The sequence below is a fragment of the Oncorhynchus clarkii genome, chromosome 2 (assembly GCF_045791955.1).
Source record: "Oncorhynchus clarkii lewisi isolate Uvic-CL-2024 chromosome 2, UVic_Ocla_1.0, whole genome shotgun sequence".
NCBI lineage: Eukaryota > Metazoa > Chordata > Actinopteri > Salmoniformes > Salmonidae > Oncorhynchus > Oncorhynchus clarkii.
Genome location: NC_092148.1, coordinates 79,752,606 through 79,773,843, shown reverse-complemented (window position 1 = coordinate 79,773,843; position 21,238 = coordinate 79,752,606). Strand labels below are relative to the sequence as shown.

Sequence of the window (21,238 nt, the reverse complement as noted above, 5' to 3'; positions counted from 1 at the left end):
CCCCAAAACCAATTCTTTCTTTGGCCGCCTCTCCTTCCAGTTCTCTGCTGCCAATGACTGGAACGAACTACAAAAATCTCTGAAACTGGAAACATTTATCTCCCTCACTAGCTTTAAGCACCAACTGTCAGAGCAGCTCACAGATTACTGCACCTGTACATAGCCCACCTATAATTTAGCCCAAACAACTACCTCTTTCCCTACTGTATTTAATTAATTTATTTATTTTGCTCCTTTGCACCCCATTATTTTTATTTCTACTTTGCACATTTTTCCATTGCAAATCTACCATTCCAGTGTTTTACTTGCTATATATATATATCTTATTTACTTTGCCACCATGGCCTTTTTTTGCCTTTACCTCCCTTATCTCACCTCATTTGCTCACATCGTATATAGACTTGTTTATACTGTATTATTGACTGTGTGTTTGTTTTACTCCATGTGTAACTCTGTTGTATGTGTCGAACTGCTTTGCTTTATCTTGGCCAGGTCGCAATTGTAAATGAGAACTTGTTCTCAACTTGCCTACCTGGTTAAATAAAGGTGAAATAAATAAAAAAAATTACCTGAGAACTACAACAAAAACAGTAGCTAAGTGGAATGGACATCGTATTCTGAATAAATTCATTGTGGGAATTTCGAGTTGAATCTAGAGGCATTCAGCCATGGCATGGCATGGTTAGCAAGCTAGCTAAAGTTAACATAACTAGCTAGCTACGTCTGTGCAAATTAAGTCTTTGCTGTTATCTAAAGAAATGCCTGGCAATGTGTTTATGGTTGAATTTTCTGTAAGTTTTCAATCAAATTGTTGCTCAAAACAGCGGGCATAGTGGATGTTTTAGCACCACCAGAGAGACAGACCACTCTACTGCTGATGCTAGCTGCCATCCAAGAGCACAGAGTGCTTAAAAGGGTCTGTGCAGAAACATCGACTTTTGGGTGAACATTTTTAGATGTGATTAAAGGCGTCAAACTAATTAACGGTGTTAAAATTTTCAAAAGTTAAATGTAACTTGTTAACTTTGACAGCCCTAGTAATAATATTCCTTAGATCTTTATTATGGTAGAAAAGAGGTACCGTGCCTTCAGACATTATTCACACCCCTTGACTTTTCCACATTTTGTTGTGTCCCAGCCTGAATTTGGTCACTGGCCTACATACAATACCACAATGTCAGTGAAATTAGTCAACATTTTTACAAATGAATAGAAAATTAAAAAGGTGAAATGTTGAGTCAATAAGTAAATCAACCTCTTTGTAATGGCAAGCCAAAAATGTGCTTAACAAGTCACATAATAAATTGCATGGACTGTGAGTGACTGTGTGCAATAATAGTGTGTAACATGATTTTTGACTGGCTACCTTATCTCTGTAACCCACACATACAGATAATTGTAAGGTCCCTCAATCGAGCAGTGAATGTCAAACAGAGTTTCAATCACAATGATCAGGGACGTTTTCCAATACCTCACAAAGGGCACCAATTGGTAGATGGGAGAGAAAAAAAACAGACATTGACTATCCCTTTGAGCATGGTGAAGTTATTAATTACAGTTAGTACCAGTTTTGACTTAAATAGTCTTCAAAATGTATGGAAAGACTTGTCTTGCAATGATCAACAATGAACTTGACAGAGCTTGAATAATTTTAAGAATAATGTGCAAATATTGTACAATCCGGTTGTGCAAAGCTCCTAGAGACTTACCCCAAAAGACTCAGCTGTAATTGCTGCCAAAGTGATTCTAACATGTAAATGAGATATTTATGCATTTCATTATCAATAAATGTGCAAAAAAAATAAGATTTTTTTTTTTTATTACCCATTTTGAATTCAGGCTGTAACAACAAAATGTGGAATAAGTCAAGGGGTATGAATACTTTCTGAAGGCACAGTACATAATGGTGAATCACATTGAATCAAATAAGGCCACTGTCAAACTGCTTTTTACACACCATAAAACACAAATTGGAATTACATTTTAAAATCAGGGATCATGTTTAAGATACTTTTCATTATTACTGTTGTCTTTAATCTAATATTGCATATTCTGTGGCTATTCAGATGGCAAATCTAGCTAGTTTGTTACTTGGTCCATGATTTTGAATTTTGGTCCTAGGTTGGTAGCACCATCTGTACCACATCTTGGTTGGTAGTCCTTACTATTACACCATATTTCACATAATGACATCGATGATGTCACAGAACTGGACAAAACTTTAAACGTGCTCTTCCTGAGCTCAGTGTTGATTTAATAGTCAAACAGTCAACATGGGCTTCTGTGGGCTCTTCAAGTGCCATAAGGCAAAAAGCTAAAAATCAAAGAAGATTGACGTTGGAAATTAAGAGGGGGACAATATTAGCTCATCAAGGAGATTGATGTGCATCAGTGCTTATTTTGGCTACCTTTGGTTTGGTCTGTGGATTGGTCAACAATTGATTTTGAATACAAACAAGTCATATCTGATATAAATGGAATGAAAGTCTGTTCTCTCTCTTCTCCTGTATCCTGCCCATGGAATAAGGTTGTAAGGCCCATGGCCTGAGTAGGTCGGATTAGTTAATGCTTTGTCTTGTAAATTAGCCTTTTTGAATACAATCTAAGCATACAGATCCTATGTTAATGTCAGTATTGTCTTGTAACTTAAGCTTTATGCCTTGTATGTGAATCCATTCATTTGACAAAGATATTAAATAATGCCTACTTTGATATTCGCTTCTCATGACCATTCCCAGATCTTACACAGCTAAATGCATAATAATTGCACATGGTTTAACTATAGTATCATATGGAGTCAGATATTCAGTTCAATAAGACTTTGTTAACATACAAATGACATAGTCTTATGATGTGTTACATGTGAGGTATATACAGTATAATATATGCTTAGGCTATATGAGAAATATTACTCCACTACACGTAGAGGTAGACCAGGCAGCTCATCACCTTCCACGATCCTGAGAGGAGCCAGCCATCTGGCTAAAAAATCCTCTGGATCTGGTGTGGGCAGAGGGGTGCGTTGGCTTCCACTCCTAAGGGTACCTGCCCACCTTCCCTATATTTTACCTACCCTCAGGAGATAGCGCTGGCCAGGTAAAGTCCATAATATTTTGCAAGATACATTGACACAACTTTTTCTTAGCAACCCCAATTAATTGTAAATGTCTTGGCTCCTACAACATGTTCCCTGTGTGTCTCTGGCTGGTCAGGGGCAGGACTTATTTCCTCTACTTCTCCCCGGACCAGCCTCTGGTCATGCTACGGAACAGCACCAGCCCTAAACTGGTCATGGTGAGCCCCAAACCTGTTGTCTGCCATCAGGCTCATCAAAACAGCGAGGAGCCAGTGGACATGGAGAGCAGATCATTCAGGTGTCCGTTTCATGGCTCATGTTGCCACTGTAGGCATCTCATAAAAAGGTTGTATTGTCTTTCAGGTGTACCTCATGGCAGAGGTCCCACAGGTGAAAGTTGGTTTTAGCCCAAGTTGAGGGAGGATTGGCTATATTGGGATTGGGTGTAATCCTTTACAGCAGAGTTCCCACCATGTTGTGGCTGTTGCGTTTCATTTTTATCTTTCAACTTGAATGAGAAAAGACTAATCCGCTGAAGTTCCTTACTGGCATACCAAATAAAGGAGATTTTAGCATTGAAAGTAGATTGCTTTGTTGTAATCATTTTAAATAGTATTTTAATAGTATACTGTATGTATTCTGTATACTGTAGTATACTGTATGTTTTTACTGTCTTTTTTCAATGTGTTAGATATTAGAAGGGTTTCTATAAATATTACATTGATGATAACGCTGTCATCTGCAAAACATAAGGCAGGTTCACAGTGGTTAACAAATGCAAAACAGTTCAATGATTGCATATTGCTGTTATGTCTGAAACAAATTACATTTAATTTTCATCTCAGCAGTGCAGCTAGTAATTTATGCTGGTACAGACTGCTGTGCCCAGACTAACTATTGAACTCCAATACCGGAAGGCCCTAAATCTAAATTCCTTAGATAATTAATTTAATTTGATTCCTAATTAATCTGTTCACTCAGATATGAATGAATTATTGCAGAGCCTGTTTATCCTGCACTCATCTTTTTGCTCATGTCAACTCCTCCACATTAGTGGGTATTTGTTTTCTGTGTGCATAAAATTTGTGTTTGCTCCTCCACAGTGTGCTCAGGGGTGTGCTCTTTCCTTGGTCCCAGGGGAGAGGGTCTGAGATGGACTTTACCTCTGGCAACGAACCAACTCTGCTCTCCTCTCCATACAACACTCTCATTCAATATCCTGAGTGGGCCAAACCCAAATATTGATTTGCTATCCTAAGTAGAAGCTGAAATTCATCTGGCTTTGAAGGTTGTGAGGCCTATGTGTCCTGCGCTCCGATTCGGGAATCAGGGAGCTTATGAACTTGGAAGTGTCACACTGTGTACCATCTACTGCTAGTCTGAAAGTAGAATCATAAGTTACAGGCACCAGTACTGTCTACACACTGTTTTTCATGAAATAGCTATTTATTTTAAGGTACAATAGAAGGTGGGATTTGTTTTTTTCAATGTATCATTCGCAATTCCTTGCACTGGGTCTGTCACAGTAGGTAGCCAATGTTCACAAATGGAAAATATAGGAAACGTAATGCATCTTTAGATGGCAGTATTATAAATCAGTATGAGCGCTCAGCAGACAGCATTTGATATGAAGATAAAAACAACACATTCTTCTGAAAACATTGTTTTTTGAACCGTCTGTGTAGGGTAGAAGGAGGCTGGAGTAGCTGTGGTAGTAAATTATGTATTATTCTGATAATGCTGTCAATACGTTAATTACAGTTAACTATAAAAAAAATGTAACGGAGTCAATTTAGTACCGCATTTATTACATCCATTCTCCACCCACAAATCAGGGTTTCCCCACAGACACTTTAAGTGCAACACAACGCGCTCCGCTGTTGGTCGGCAAGTCATTTAGTTCCCAGAAACTTCAGCCCAAATCTGCAAAGAGTCTGGTAGACTGAAAAGTCTAACTTTGTTAGCCAATACAGAAAGAACAGGAGAAACACCCAGCACATAGGCATAGCCTTAATATACCAACCAATCATCTCCCACAACTGTTGTGTGATTCGCTAAAATTAAATGACAAATACTTTACTCAGTAGGTCACCCCCATTGAATTCTATGGTTACTCCAACTAAGGCAAACTTTGAATCATTGATACCCCAGGATTATATGCACTGTGTGCAATAGCCTGGGGATGAGCTTAGTTGGGAAGTAGCAGCAGCTATAGGTCTCACTGTGGTGCCAAAACATCCATTATGCGCACAACTTTGAGCAACAATTATTTGAAGGAAAACTTACAGAAAGTTAATCCATAAAAACATTCCAATACGTTTCTTTAGATAACAGCAAATACTTAATTTGCATAGAAGTAGCTAGCTAGTTATGCTAGCTAGCGAACCAAATAAGAATGCAATGACTGAATGCCTCTAGATTCAACTCTAGAACACAACAGGAGGTCAAAAGGTCAAAAGATTGAAGCTAAGGAACCCAATTCTAACAGTAGCAGCTTGTGACTTTTACAGAATTGTAACATGATATGTGATCCTCCATACCCGTTACAGCTTAGCTAATGGAAAGCTCCGGCACCCATTTTTCAACTAACCTTTCTTGGCGATAAGTTAATCGAGAACAAAGAAAGTATATATATTTTTTTAATCGTTTGACAGCCCTAATTGCTGAGCATCTCTGCTGAGGTGTGACTTGTTTCTAGCTGAGCAGCTCTATGGAAAGATGGTGCCAATAGGCATGGCTGCCTTGTTTCAGGCTCCAAAGCAAATTTGAAACTTAAAAAAAAAAATCACTTTATTAGCCAAAAATGTTCTTTGCATTATTACATACAGCCGGAAATAACTTTTGTATATCAGAGACGTGGTAACTCACCAGCATTTCGACCAGGAACACAACTTTCCTAAATTGGATAATGTATTCTTACCGTCTGTCATGTTCTGACCATAGTTCTGTTATTTTATTCTTTGTTTTAGTATGGTCAGGGCGTGAGTTGGGGTGGGCAGTCTGTTTTTCTATGTTGGTTTTTGTGTTCGGCCTAGTATGGTTCTCAATCAGAGGCAGGTGTCGTTAGTTGTCTCTGAGAATCATACTTAGGTAGCCTGGGTTTCACTTTTGGTTTGTGGGTGTTTGTTTCCGTGTGTGTGTTTGGGCCACACGGTACTGTTTCGGTTTTGTAAATTCACATTGTCATTTATTGTTTAGTGTTCTGAGTTTTAATTAAAAATCATCATGAACACGCTGCGCTTTGGTCCGATGCTTACTCCTCTTCAGACGAAGAGGACGATATATATATATATATATATCTATCTCTATCTATACACACATACATATATATATATATATATATATATATATATATATATATATATATATATATATACATGCATAGAGATATATACATAGAGATATATATATATATATACATAGAGATACATACATAGAGATACATACATAGAGATATATACATAGAGATATCTCTATGTATATATCTCTATGTATGTGTGTATAGATATATATATATATATATATATATGTATCTCTATGTGTATAGATATATATACATATATATATATATATATATATATATATATATATGTGTATAGATAGATATATATATATATATATGTGTGTATAGATAGATATATATATGTATATGTGTGTATAGATAGAGATATATATATATATATATATATATATATACACATAGAGATATATACATAGAGATATATACATAGAGATATCTCTATGTATGTATATATATATATATATATATATATATATATATATATATATATATATATATATATATATATATATATATATATATATATCTATCTATCTATCTATCTATCTATCTATCTATCTATCTATGTATGTATGTATGTATGTATGTATGTATGTATATATAAAAAAAAAATATGTATACACACACATACATACATAGAGATATATACATAGAGATATCTCTATGTATATATCTCTATGTATGTATGTATATATGTATATATGTATATATATACATATATACATACATAGAGATATCTCTATGTATATATCTCTATGTATATATCTCTATATATATATATATATCTATATATCTATGTATGTATGTATGTATGTATGTATGTATGTATGTATGTATGTATGTATGTATGTATGTATGTATATATATAAAAAATGTTTAACTTTTCAGGTAGCCTTCCACAAGATTCCCACAATAAGTTGGGTGAATTTTGGCTCATTCCTCCTGACAGAGCTGGTGTAACTAAGTCAGGTTTGTAGGCCTCCTTGTGCGCACATGTGTTTTAGCATATCAGTTAGCATATCAGAAGCTTCTAAAGCTATGACATCATTTTCTGGAATTTTTCAAGCTGTTTTTTCACTGCTGTCAAACAGTATTTCGACGTCTGCATGAGAAGCATGCCCAAAGTAAACTGCCTGTTACTCAGGCCCAGAAGCTAGGATAAGCATATACAATTGTAGATTTTGATAGAAAACACTACAGTTTCCAAAACTGTTAAATAATATCTGCAACCTCCACTTAAAAATATGTATGTATGTATGTATGTATGTATGTATGTATGCATGTATGTATGTATACACACACATATATAAATGTATACATACATACACACCCCGACATTGCTCGTCCTAATGTTTCTATATATCTTAATTCCATTCTTTTACTTTTAGATGTTTTTATAGTTGTGTATTACTGCACTATAACAGAACTGATATGGCAGGCAAAAACCTGAGGAAAATCCATCCAGGAAGTGGGATTTTTTTGATGTGGGTATTTTCAATTGAATGCCTATAGAGTATCTAATGGGTTAGGACCCAGATTGCAGTTCCTTCAGGCTTGTTTTTTGAAAAATTAAGAAGAATGAGACCTTTCTGTCAGTGGACTGTAGAATCATGCAGTGCTGGTTTGCGCGTGTGACCGACTGTGCGCCCTTCGTTGTTTTTCCTTTCTATTGAATACGCTATTGTCCGGTTGAAATATTATCGATTTAGACAATTGACAACCTGAGGATTAATTACAAACATCGTTTGACATGCTTCAACGAACTTTACCGGTACTATTAGGATGTATTCGTCTGCATGTTTTGATTGCCTTTGAGCCAGTGGATTACTGAACAAAACGCGCCAACAAAACTGAGTTTTTGGGACATAAAGAGGGACTTTATCGAACAAACAAAAATGTATTGTGTAGCTGGGACTCTTGTGACTGCAACCATATGAAGATCTTCAAAGGTAAGTGACTAATTTTATCGCTATTTCTGACTTTAGTAATTCCTTTACTTGGTTGTAAAATGTTTGTATGCTTTTGTAAGCTGGGCACTCTCCTCAGATAATCGCATGGTATGCTTTCGCCGTAAAGACTTTTTGAAATCTGACAAAGCGGCTGGATTAACAAGAAGTTCATCTTTAAACCGATGTATAACACTTGTATTTTTTAGGAATGTTTATTATGACCATTTTGAATTTGGCGCTCTGCAATTTCACCCCGGATGTTGTCTAGCGGAAGACCTGCGCCAGAAAGGTTAAAGGCACAGTCAACTTAGTGTATGTAAACTTCTGACCCACTGGAATTGTGATACAGTGAATTATAAGTTAAATAATCAGTCTGTTAACAATTGTTGGAAAAATTACTTGTGTCTTGCACAAAGTAGATGTCCTAACCGACTTGCCAAAACTATAGTTGTTAACAAGAAATTTGTGGAGTGGTTGAAAACGAGTTTTAATGACTCCAACCTAAGTGTATGTAAACTTCCGACTTCAACTATATGTATGTATGTATGTATGTATGTATGTATGTATGTATGTATGTATGTATGTATGTATGTATACACACACATATATAAATGTATACATACATACATACATACATACATACATACATACATACATACATACATACATACACACCCCGACATTGCTCGTCCTAATGTTTCTATATATCTTAATTCCATTCTTTTACTTTTAGATGTTTTTATAGATGTGTATTACTGCACTGTTGGAGCTAGGAACACAAGCATTTCACAACACCCGCAATAACATAAGCGACCAATACAATTTGATTTGTTTGATTTAGCATGTGAGACCTGGTTTAGCTCTACCCTAACAAAACAGCTCACATATTCCCTGCTGCCTGTCCCACCTCCCCGGTAATATTCACTCCACCCTCTCTCCTGAATTAAGCATGTGTTTACAGCAAGTGCTTTTCATGGCTTGGTTATACGCTGTGATGAGTATTTGCGAGAGGTGATTGTGTTTAACATTTCTGTAATTCACTTTTTATTGGGGATTTCAAGCGATGTCTGTGAAGGGGCAAATATAAGAAGCAATGTCTGTGAAGGGGCAAATAAAATAAGAAGCTTATAAAATATAAAAATCGATGTGGGATCTCAGATTTATACTGCATTGTCCCTCTTAAACTCTTCCCTCAGGGTCAAACACAGTTCAATATATCACTTATCAATAATTCAAAGCCCCTGATTGGCCGCTTCAGAGACCACCCCTTTCTCTCTCTCTTCACCTCCTCTCTTCACATGGAGGCAGAAAGGATCTCTGGTTTCAAACACAGCTAAAGTTTTTGCTGGCGTCCTTGTGCCCTTCCAAGAGGCAGCCCCACAGCTTATGATCAAACAGCCACCGACTAATTACTTTAGAATGGTAGTCCACTACGGTGACATAGGTATTTCATGGAATGATAGGGTGAATCTAGTCTTTGACTAAACTTTCCTTTCAACTATTAAAAATGAAGGAGCCCTTATTTGAACCTTGAGGAACACCTAATGGTGATGCTCTCAAAAATATAAAAAGGACAAAGAAGTACATTTCGCATGTGATTTTTTGACAGCAGGGTGACATTAGGGTGAGATTTAATGCCATCGTCTGCAGTGGAGAAGATGCAAAGTCATTAGGCGATGTTCATTGTTCTCCACGGAGAGGATCTATTGTGTTTAATGAGACAGGGTCCAATGTTCCACTTTGGCTTTTCATATGGTGCAAATGCTTTTTTTGTGACACTCCGTAATGTGAAACAAGGCCACTTGAGTGCGGGCTGGTGAACCACACTCTCAACCCACTAACAGAGCCACTCTTCACAACTGCTCCTCTCCTTCAAATGCTCAACAGCCTAGTGCAGTGCCTTATTAGCCTGGTTCATCTACCACATTTGTAACTTTGTTTGTGACTAACTCAATCACCATCTGAACTACTGTACAGTGAATCTACATTCTCATGAGAGAAGACAGGAGTAGCCTTTACCTGAGTAAACTGCCAGGCGAGTTTCATGCGCTTGGCTGTGGCGTAGCTGCACTCCAGGAGCCGCGGCCGACTGTTCACATCCACCAGGCACTTGTTGTCGTCGTCGTCGATGGTGGGGCTCAGGACCCCCAGGTGTAGCTGCTGCGTGTTCGTGTAGTACACGTTCTAGAGAAGTACCAGATGAGTGTCAAGCAAAAAGAACGATTAGTAACAAGGAACAGAAATGCTATGCATCTGACTGGAGGGACTGAATGCAAGCATCAGGGAGATAGTTGGGTGGAATGATGTTTGTCTTTCGCAAACAAGACATTTAGAAAATCAATTATCCCAACGTAAAGCAATATTGAGCCTTTAAGCTGTGATCCTGTACCCTGAAAGAGTTCAGCAGACGGGGGACACAGTGATAATAGTGGTTATTAAACATGATCTATAGATTGACATTCCATTCCAACTGAACTCTTAATGGTGTTGCCTCTCCATTCAGAGCTGGTGACAGAATCTCATTAGTCTCAATCCCTGTGAAGAGAGGACTCTGTCCTTCATTACCTGCCAGGTCCTTTGATAGGTCCTAATTGTGTGTACTGCAATAAAGACACAGCTGTGTTTACACACCTTAAAAACATGGTCAAAACAGCAAATATAAGAACAAAAATACATGCATTAAATGGACATTTTCCCCATACAAATAGTTGTTCCACTTTGGTATTTATTAGGATCCCCAATAGCCTCTGCTGCAGCTACTCTTCCTGGGGTCCACATTTTATTGCTAGCTTGAATTACCTGGGGTGGCAGAGAGTTCCATATAGTCAAATCAAAACAAATTGTAGTGATCACATGCACATGGTTAGCAGATGTTATTGCGAGTGTAGCGAAATGCTTGTGCTTCTAGTTCTGACAGTGCAGCAATATCTAACATGTAGTCATGGCTCAATTTAATACTGTGCATTTCCCAGCTTCTGTTCTGGACCTGGGGACTGTGAAGAGACCTCTGGTTGCATGTTTTGTGTTGTACCAAAGACTGTTTAAACTGTGTGCCAAATGCTTGAACAGACAGTTCGGTACCCTCAACACATCAATACCTCACACGAAGACTCAACTCAACTCTCCTCAACTTTGAGCCAGGATAGATTGACATGCATGTTACTGACACTTGCCCACCATGTACATACATGTGTGATATGTGCTGCTTTGTTCTGGACCAACTTCAATTTACCTATGTCCCTCTTTCTCGCACATGACCACACAGCTGAACAGCAGTCCAGGTGCAACAAAACTAGGGTCTGTAGGACCTGTCTGGTCGAATGAGATGTCAAGAAGGCAGAGCAACGCCCTATCACGAAAATACCTTTTCCCATTTTAGCAACCATTAAGTGTATATGTTTTGACCATGACAGCTTGCTTTCTAGGGTTACACCCAGCAGTTTAGTCTCCTCACCTTGCTCAATCACCACATTATTCAATTATAGATCTAAATTAGGCTTAGCGTTAAGCGATTGATTTGTCAAAAAAAATTATGCTTTTTGTTTTTGAGATATTTTTCAGCCCATTACTAGCTACCCTTTCTAAAACTGACTGGATCTCTATGTCTATGTACACTGAGTCATCAGCGTACATTGACACACAGGCTTTATTCAAGGTCGATGGAAGGTCATTAGTAAAAACAGAAAACAATGGCCTTAGCCGGCTGCCCTGCTGTACAGCACACAACTGAATTTGCATGATAGGCCTAGAATTTCATTTAAAGTACTCTTGAGCTTTTTTACTATCATTCTTTATATAAAGTTCTTTGTCCCATAGTATAGTTTCTTCATTTAGTTTAGTTATGTGATTTATTTAATTGACTGTATGTTTGCTAGTCTGCTGTGTTGTCAGACCTATTTGCTATTCCCTTTGCCTCATCCTCTCAGCCATACAGTTTTTCAATTCATCATCTATCCATGGGGATTTGGCAGTTCTAACAGTCACTTTTTTGATCCGTGTATGCCTATCAGTCAACAGAATAAGCGGTTTCATAAATGCTTCAAGTGCAGCATGAGGATGTTCCTCATTACACACATCTGACCAACCAAATTTTTTTACACATTCGACATAGGAATCATTGCAAAACCTCGTATGATCGTTTACACACAATTTTAGGTACAGTCTTTCAATCTCTCATGGCTCAAAGTGGAAGAGAGTGACTTCATCCCTACTTGTTTTTGTAAGAAGTGTTGACAAGCTGAATACACTGAGCTGTCTGTTTAAATGACTAGCACACAGCGTGGACACCCATGCATACCCCACAAGACATGCCACCAAAGGTCTCTTAACAATCCCCAAGTTCAGAACAGACTATGGGAGGAGCACAGTACTACATAGAGCCTTAACTACATAGAACTCTATTCCACATCAGGTAACTGATGCAAGCAGTAAAATCGTACACACAAAAAAAATCTGGTAAAAATACACCATATGGAACAGCGGGGACTGTGAGACACACACAAAGGTACAGACACATGCATACGCACACAAGAGCTAGCACACACACACGTATATTGTAATATTGTTGAATGGTGGTATTATACATTTTGTATTGTAGATATGTAGAGGTGTAATAATGTTATGATGTACTGTTTTATCTTTTGTTCCGTATGTAATGTAAGTACTTTAATGTGATTGGACCCCAGGAAGCGTATCTGCTGCCTTTGCAACTGCTAAATGGGGATCACTAAAAAATACAAATACAAATCTACTTCCCCAGAGTCAAATTAACCTGTGAATAGCGTTTTCATGTATCTGTGTCCAGTATGAAGGGAGTTAGAGGTAGTTGTGAGCCAATGCTAACTAGCTTTAGCGCAAAGACTGGAAGTCTACGGGTATATCCTAGCATGCTACACCCATAGACTTCCAGTCATTGTGCTAATGCTAAATCCTGAAGTATCCCTTTAAAGATTAATCAAAAATTATTTCTACGTTTTTAAACTGAGCCGTGTGGAACAGAGAGTGTGAGTGTGTCTGAACCACCGACGAGAGTGTGTCTGAACCACCGATGTACTCATTGCGAGAAGAGCCTTCATCCCGATGAGGATTTGTACATAACACAGCCAACATTTATTAATTCCTCTTCAATGAACTCTGCAAGGGCTTCATAGCAAATTGAAACCCTCTATCTTTCGCCTGCTGACGCAGTCGCTTTCTGTTCATTTGCTAGGCAAGGAAGAGATGCGGTCTCTACTATAATCAGAACCAACTCCTACATACTTCATTATAAACACAAATTTCACACAAATAATAGATACCATATCGTTGCTGTCTGATGAAAAACTTGTAACTCAATATTTATTTTACATTTATTAAAACCACTAACTCCCCTCAATGTACTCTGTACATTTCATAATTATAATTGTATGATCATTAATGGGAAAATATGTTTTTATATATTTCCTGAAAAGTTTATTAAGGTGATAAGAGATGTTCATGAGACAGCGACGATATCATGTAAATGTAATTAGCAACAGTAATGTAAAGTAACTTTCAACAGGTATGACTGAGACGACTGAAAACAACCACGTTTGGTACTACAGTATAGAGCAAACCAGTAAAGATAGAATAACCAATTTAATACACTTGTTTCCTGTACTAAGGTATCCCTTCCGCTCTCTGCAGTAACCTGTAGAGTGCTCTTTGATAAGATCCTTTGATAAGCAATATGGATCCCTAAAGTGTCCTCACCAGTGATGGAAAAAGTACCCAATTGCCATACTTTAGTTAAAGTATAGATACTTAAGTAAAAGTGAGTCAATTTTCTTGTTTTTAAAATGTACAGATAGCCAGGGGCAGACTCCAACACTCAGACATAATTTACAAATGATGCATTTGTGTAGTGAGTCCACCAGATCAGAGGCAGTAGGGATGACCATGTGTTATCTTGATAAGTACGTGAATTGGACCATTTTCCTGTCCTGCTGAGCATTCTAATGTAACAAGTACTGTCAATACTTTACGCCACTGCTCCACACACACACAAACACACGTTCAGTGCCAATTGGAGCTTCATCTCCATACAGTCTAGAGCACATATGTCAGAGTCAAGGCCCGCGGGCCACATCCGGCCCGCAAGAAGGTTTTTTACGGCCCCTGGGATGATCTTGATTTATTATTAGAACCGGCCCGCAGCAAGCCGGCAGCCCGCAGATCTTTTACACGCACCAATACTACATTTCCCACAATGCAAAGGTGACGCACCGAGCAGTAGGCTGCTTCATTTCAATATTTATTGGCACAGCAGTCGTCAGCATCACAGTAAAATTAACTTTCAGATACCCATCAAAAATGGCAAAACGGAAGGTGGATACTGAGAACCGGGGGTTTCAAACAAGGTGGGAGTCGGAGTATATGTTCACGAAGGTAGCTGGAAAACCTGTGTGTCTTCTGTGTGGAGAAAGTGTGGCGGTACTGAAAGAGTATAATCTGAGACGACATTATGAAACGAAACACGCGGACACACACGCGGACGCAACTGTCAAGGCCAGTTTTATTTTGGCAGAAGAGATCGCTAAATCAGCCCGGCCATTTACGGAGGGGGATTTCATCAAAAACTGCATGATTAAAGTTTGTGACGAAGTTTGCCCAGAAAAAAGGCAACTCTTTTTAAATGTGAGTCTGAGCAGAAACACCATTGCCGAGAGAGTAGACCAGTTGTCCATCAATCTAAAAGAGCAGCTTGTGAAAAAGGGAAAAGATTTTATTGCATATTCCTTGGCTGTGGATGAGAGCACCGACATTTCTGACATTGCCCAGTTGTCAATTTTCATCCGCGGAGTGGACTCCAACCTAAGCGTGACAGAGGAGTTTTTGGCTTTACGTCCTATGCATGGCACAACTACGGGGCATGATTTGTATGAAGAGGTGTCAAGATGTGTAAATGAGATGGAGCTGCCTTGGGAAAAACTCGTGGGTTTGACAACCGACGGAGCACCTGCGATGTGTGGACACAGGAGCGGACTGGTGGCGAAGATACGGGAAAAGATGCAAGAGGAAAACGCGACAGGTGAGCTGACAGCTTATCATTGTATCATACACCAGGAAGCGTTGTGCGGTAAAGCCTTGAAAATGGAGCATGTAATGAGCATCATCACGCGCACAGTTAACTTTATCAGAGCCAAAGGTTTGAATCACCGCCAGTTCAAGGCATTTCTGACGGAGTTAGAAACGGAGCATGGTGATTTGCCTTATCACACAGAGGTGCGATGGCTAAGCCAGGGAAAGGTGCTTCAAAGATGTTTCGAGCTTCGTGAGGAGATTTGTCTGTTCTTGGACAGCAAAGGGAAAGACACAACACAACTCCGAGACGAAATGTTTCTGTGTGAAATGGCTTTTCTGTGTGACATTACGAGTCATCTGAATGCAATAAACTTGCAGCTGCAGGGTCGGGATCGTGTCATCTCTGATATGTACAGTACAGTGAAGGCATTTAAAACCAAACTGACTCTGTGGGAGACGCAGATGCGGAAAGAAAATTTGAGCCACTTTCCCAGCTGCCAGACCATGAAAGAGAAGCTCTCTACCAGTGCGTTCCCGAGCACACAGTTGGCTGATAAAATAGGTATGCTTGCCGCTGACTTTCGACGCCGATTTGCTGACTTTGAAGCACAAAAAAGCAGGTTGGAACTGCTCGGTAACCCATTTGCTGTTGACGTGGAAAGCTCACCACCAAACCTCCAAATGGAGTTGATTGACCTCCAATGCAATGATGCACTGAGGGCAAAATATGCGGCAGTGGGTGCTGCGGAGTTCGCCCGTTTCCTCCCCGGCACAATGCCCCAGCTGCGCATCCAGGCTGCTCAAACGTTGTCTATGTTTGGCAGCACATACCTGTGTGAACAACTGTTTTCTTTGATGAACCTGAACAAAACATCACACAGAAGTCGACTTACTGCTGAACACCTCCACTCAATTCTGAGGATTTCTTCAGCTCAGAGCCTTACCCCGAACATTGATGAACTTGTGGAAAAGATGGGACACCACCAAGTATCACCCTCAACCTCAAACAAGTGAACATTACTGTGCAATCACATATTTAGAGTTTATACTCAGTTCAAGTTTAAAAGTTAAAATTTAATATTTGTTTTCACTGCATGTTACTTCTCCTTAAACAAAGTGTTGTTTTTGATTAATAGATTTTTGCACTTTATTTTTTTGTATTTCAATCCAATTATATTTTAAAAATATTTCAGTTGAGTGGATGATAGAAAATTGCTATTATTGTTTTTTCTTTGAAGTAAATTTAGCCCACTTTTGCTAAAATAGAAAATATAGTCTACTGATGGTGCCTTGAATACCGGTTTCTTTCATTTAATGTTCATGTTATGGGGATATTTATATAAAGGAAATTTGTCTTTTGTGTCTGTTGAAAATTAAAGATTACTGACAGAGCCATAAGAAAATATTGCTTTATTTATCTGATCATATTGTAATATATTTGTTAGGTTTTCAGTAGGTTCAATTAGGTTCACTAGACTATATGCGTCATTTAAAAATTTTTCAATGAACATTCGAACAGTCCGGCCCTCGTCTTGTAGCTGATTTTTTTATTTGGCCCTCCGTCCATTTGACTTTGACACCCCTGGTCTAGAGGGTCTGGTCTCCTAGGTAACACCAGTTCTAATGAGGAACACTGGGAGATGTACAAATGAGGATCCCTGCTGAGAGGGGAGAATCTCCTGGTGGCATGGCAGCCCATCTGTTCCCACAAGAAACACCCTTCTACCTCCTCAATAATAGACAGGCCATCACTATCTAATTAGTTCCTGGTCCCTGACATTCACGACCATTCCCCTCCATACCCAGATAATGCTCTGATGGAGTGTATAGGCCTATACAAACTCTATTGTAGTACAGATGCAGAGGACATGTGCTGCTATTTGGCTTGGCTTCAGCCTGCATACCCAACGTAATACATTATCTTCTCTCAGTTTGAGTTACTGTCTAGAACTAAACTGCATTTTGGACCCAGCAGCTTAACAATTGATAATCTCATATCTTGGGTTTCAGCAAAAATATATAAAAAGTTATGCATAATAAGTATATTTTCTTACATGAGCTAAATGTCTCAGGGATAAAATTAACATTTATTGTGACAGTGAGAGAGAAAAGTGTTCACGCAGCAGTTCGGAGAGATCCAGTAGCTGGGTATGACCCAGAGAGAAGCCAAAGGTTTAACATTTCAGGCACCAATCGATTATATTGACTTCTGACAACAGAGATGCAGTACTAGACTGTCTTGTTGCAATTATAAATTATTCAATATGAATATGTAGACGGACAAACAAAATTGTTATTTTTTGCTGTAAAATCCAGCACATTACAAAGTGGTAGTAAAAAGGGACAAGTAGTATAAAAGCACTAGGCATTTAGAAACATTAATACCTTTTCCAAAAGCTTTTATATTGAACAAGACAAGGAAATAAGGATGAATATCCTGAGTCATAGTTAGAGCAAGGATCTTATTTTAAGTGGGGGAAAGACCTAGTAATTCAGTAATTGCTGTGGCATATACGTTAGGACCAGGACAAAATTGGAAGTGACCTTACAGATGGAGGGGTCAGAGGGCACTCACCTGTGGCGTCATCCCATGACAGACGTACAGGATGGGGATGTTGTCCGAGTCAGGCCCCTGGTCTAGACACAGGTCGCTCCTCAGAGCATTCTTCAACTGGAGGAGACAGAGGAGGAAAATCAAGGCTGTTCCAACCACATAACCATGGGGCAGGGATGGAGACGGATTAAGGACGCAAAAGTTATCGCTCTCCATGCGATAACAGACAATCTGTTTCGTAAAAGCACTTAAGCTGTGCCTTCTTCTGTCTGGCCAACGACAACGGTTAATTCGTCTGTTAATGATAGAATGACACAGCACACAACTGGTCTGTGTGACGAAGAGTTTGACAAATGGAAGCACTTTAGGCTAAATACTGAGAACACAATAGTTGAAACAATTGTTTTTCATTATCCTCACATCAACAAGGGAAGAAATATGTTTTGCAACTAAATAAATGGGATGCCATTAGTCCTGCGGAATCTGTTTGACAACAAATTGAGTCACATTTTAGAGCGACATCTACAAAAATAAATAATCACACTTTTTAATATGATATTGTGTAATAAATGGTATTGTTATGATAATATCACTCTCAATGCACTATTATTCAGTTCAGCTTTAAGATAACTATTATTGGTCAAATATGTATTCTTCAAATGTGTTTCAAGAAGTTGTTTTGATAGCAATGCCTTCATAATCATATTCCCAGCATGACTCCCACACATGCTGAGTAGTGTCATGATCACACATCAAACATTTCTAACACAGTTGTGATGTGCTCATCAAACAACCAAGCAAAGCACTAGGGGGTTCGTCAAGTTATTTTTGGACCGTTTTATTACTCATGTTTAAATACAACTGACCTTCAACCTTTCATTGCTTCAGTGGAGGTATGTCCTCAAGCTGTGGCTTGAAATGGACTCCTATGACAGTAATGTTCTTGCTAAGATATTTCAAAAGACTGTTTCAGCATGAACAGTATGTGGGTCGTTCCACCAATTTTAAGAAGTGTAAATTTGTCCCCCCAAAAAATTGATTTCACCTCATTTTAACTTCTTGACTCTACTTGAGACGCATATGTCTCAAGTAGGCACCTGGAAATGCAAATGCGCTACGCTAAATGCTAAATGTACTCGTTAAAACTCAAACCTTGATCAAAATTCACAAGCAGGGTATTGAATTAAAGCTACACTCATTGTGAACCTAGCCAACAAGTCAGATTTTTAAAATGCTTTTCGGCGAAAGCATGAGAAGCTATTATCTGATAGCATGCACCACCTGAAAATGCCTGAATGCGACGTAAACAAAGACTCTGCTTATCCGACGCAGCACAAAACGCAGAAATAAAATATAAAACATTCATTACCTTTGACGAGCTTCTTTCTTGGCACTCCTATATGCCCCATAAACATCACTATTGGGTCTTTTTTTAGTTTAAATCGGTCCATATATACCCAAAATAGCTTTCTATGGAAGCTGTGTCATTCAGAAAAAAACATCGTTTTTAAACGCTGCGTAATTTTTTAAAATTAAAAAAGTCGACGATAAACTTTCACAAAACACTTCGAAATCCTTTTGTAATCCAACTTTAGGTATTAGTAAACGTTTATAATCTATCAAAATGATTACAGGGCGATGTATATTCAATAGCTCCTCGTTTGCAAATCAATGGCTGCCAATGTCCACATTAACAACATCCGGGTGGAGACTGGAAGAAACGGAAGCCAGATAGATGGATTTTCCAACAAAAAATTCAATTGAAAATGACGACAATGGCGATATCGTGTGGAATTTGTATGAATTGCATGCAGGTCGATATTAAATTTTGTCCTCTTTTAACAACCCATGGAAGTGACTTATGGAAATTATTTTTAGCTTTCAGAGAGCAGTTTTTCTTGCGTTTTTCAATGAAACACACGATCTGTTATAGTCACAGCCGTGATTTAACCAGTTTTAGAAACTTCAGAGTGTTTTCTATCCACACATACTAATCATATGCATATACTATATTCCTGGCATGAGTAGCAGGACGCTGAAAAGTTGCGCGATTTTTAACAGAATGTTCGAAAAAGGAGGGGGTAGAAGTACATTCTGTCATGAAAAGGACATGTTCGACTTCATGAAAAAAACACGTTTCCCCATCAAGAGTTTAAAATACGAAAAATGACTACAGTAAGTGGCTATTAAGTGACAAATAAAGTAACAGGGTAGACTGTAACAAGGTTGACTATTTCATCTTAAATCAGCTACAAATCCCCTCGAGACAGGGGGAATGAAAGCTTGTTTTGTGGAACAGGGAGTGGCAATTGAATGCAAGTGAAAAATATTTTTTCAATTGCTAATACATTTCTAGCCTGCCTATCTATGGGATACAGGGTTGACGTGTTATATGCTTGACTCGCTCAGTTTTCCAGCACAAAACACACTTGAATATGGCCAAGAGTATAACCAGCTTACTTCCTTCTACAATATGATTTGACTATTCGATGTTCAATGTTTCTTTCGAAAAAGGTATTTAAAAAGGAAGTTTCACCATATTAAAAAGAGAGTTCAGTTCTAGTAACAGGGTTGACCTTAAAATGAGGGTCAGACGTAGATTAAGCACTAATCACATGAAATAAATACTCTCCAGAAATGACTTTGTCAAAGGAACAAAATACCTAGGGCTTTACAATGATGGTGAAACTTGGAGACATTTTGGGGTTAAGTGGGTTGAAATCTTCCTAGAAGTGACACAGGGTTGCTGAATTTCGGCACTTTAGTAAGCCATTTCATAAAAATAAAACATTTAAATGATTGAATTCTCCATGTGGTCTATATTAAAAAAGGGCACTTAATATAACAGGCTTTAAAATTCAGTATTGGTCCACAATGTCTACTTAAAATATCAAAGGGACACAAAAGGCACTCTTTTCATGAAACGACTCATGCACGTTCTTACCTCACATTACCAGCACAATATAGCATGACTTTCTATGATGAGTGACATTATCATACGAGGTGATATGTTGTGCCATCTTGTGCTATTTTGGAAAAGAAACAAAGGCTGAGATGTACAGATATCATAACATACTCACCACTCCATAGGCAACTGTGTCACTGTAGGTTCTCATCTCAGAGTAGATGTTGGCCAAGAACCAGCTGAAAGATTTACACAGCAGTCTGTTTCTCAAAGCCTTCCTCTCCGAGAGGTCCCCTATGTCAATCCCTGAGTTCTAGAAATAGACACACCAACACATGGATACCACAGGTGGGTGGTGGCACCTTAATTGGGTGGTTCATAGTAAGGACTGGAACAGAGTAAATGGAACAGT

The 21,238-nt window shown here is 38.4% G+C and overlaps 1 protein-coding gene across 1 annotated transcript in view; it reads right to left on the bottom strand.

Annotated features, from left to right (window-relative positions):
* Positions 1-21,238, bottom strand: part of LOC139382699 (polypeptide N-acetylgalactosaminyltransferase 18-like) — an 83,762-nt gene that overhangs the window by 16,730 nt on the left and 45,794 nt on the right. The window contains exons 8-10 of the mRNA XM_071126800.1: positions 21,002-21,139; positions 17,943-18,038; positions 10,346-10,510 (exon numbers count right to left, since the gene is read on the bottom strand). Of these exons, the coding sequence (XP_070982901.1) occupies positions 10,346-10,510; positions 17,943-18,038; positions 21,002-21,139 (399 nt within the window). The remainder of the gene's footprint in view (positions 1-10,345; positions 10,511-17,942; positions 18,039-21,001; positions 21,140-21,238) is intronic.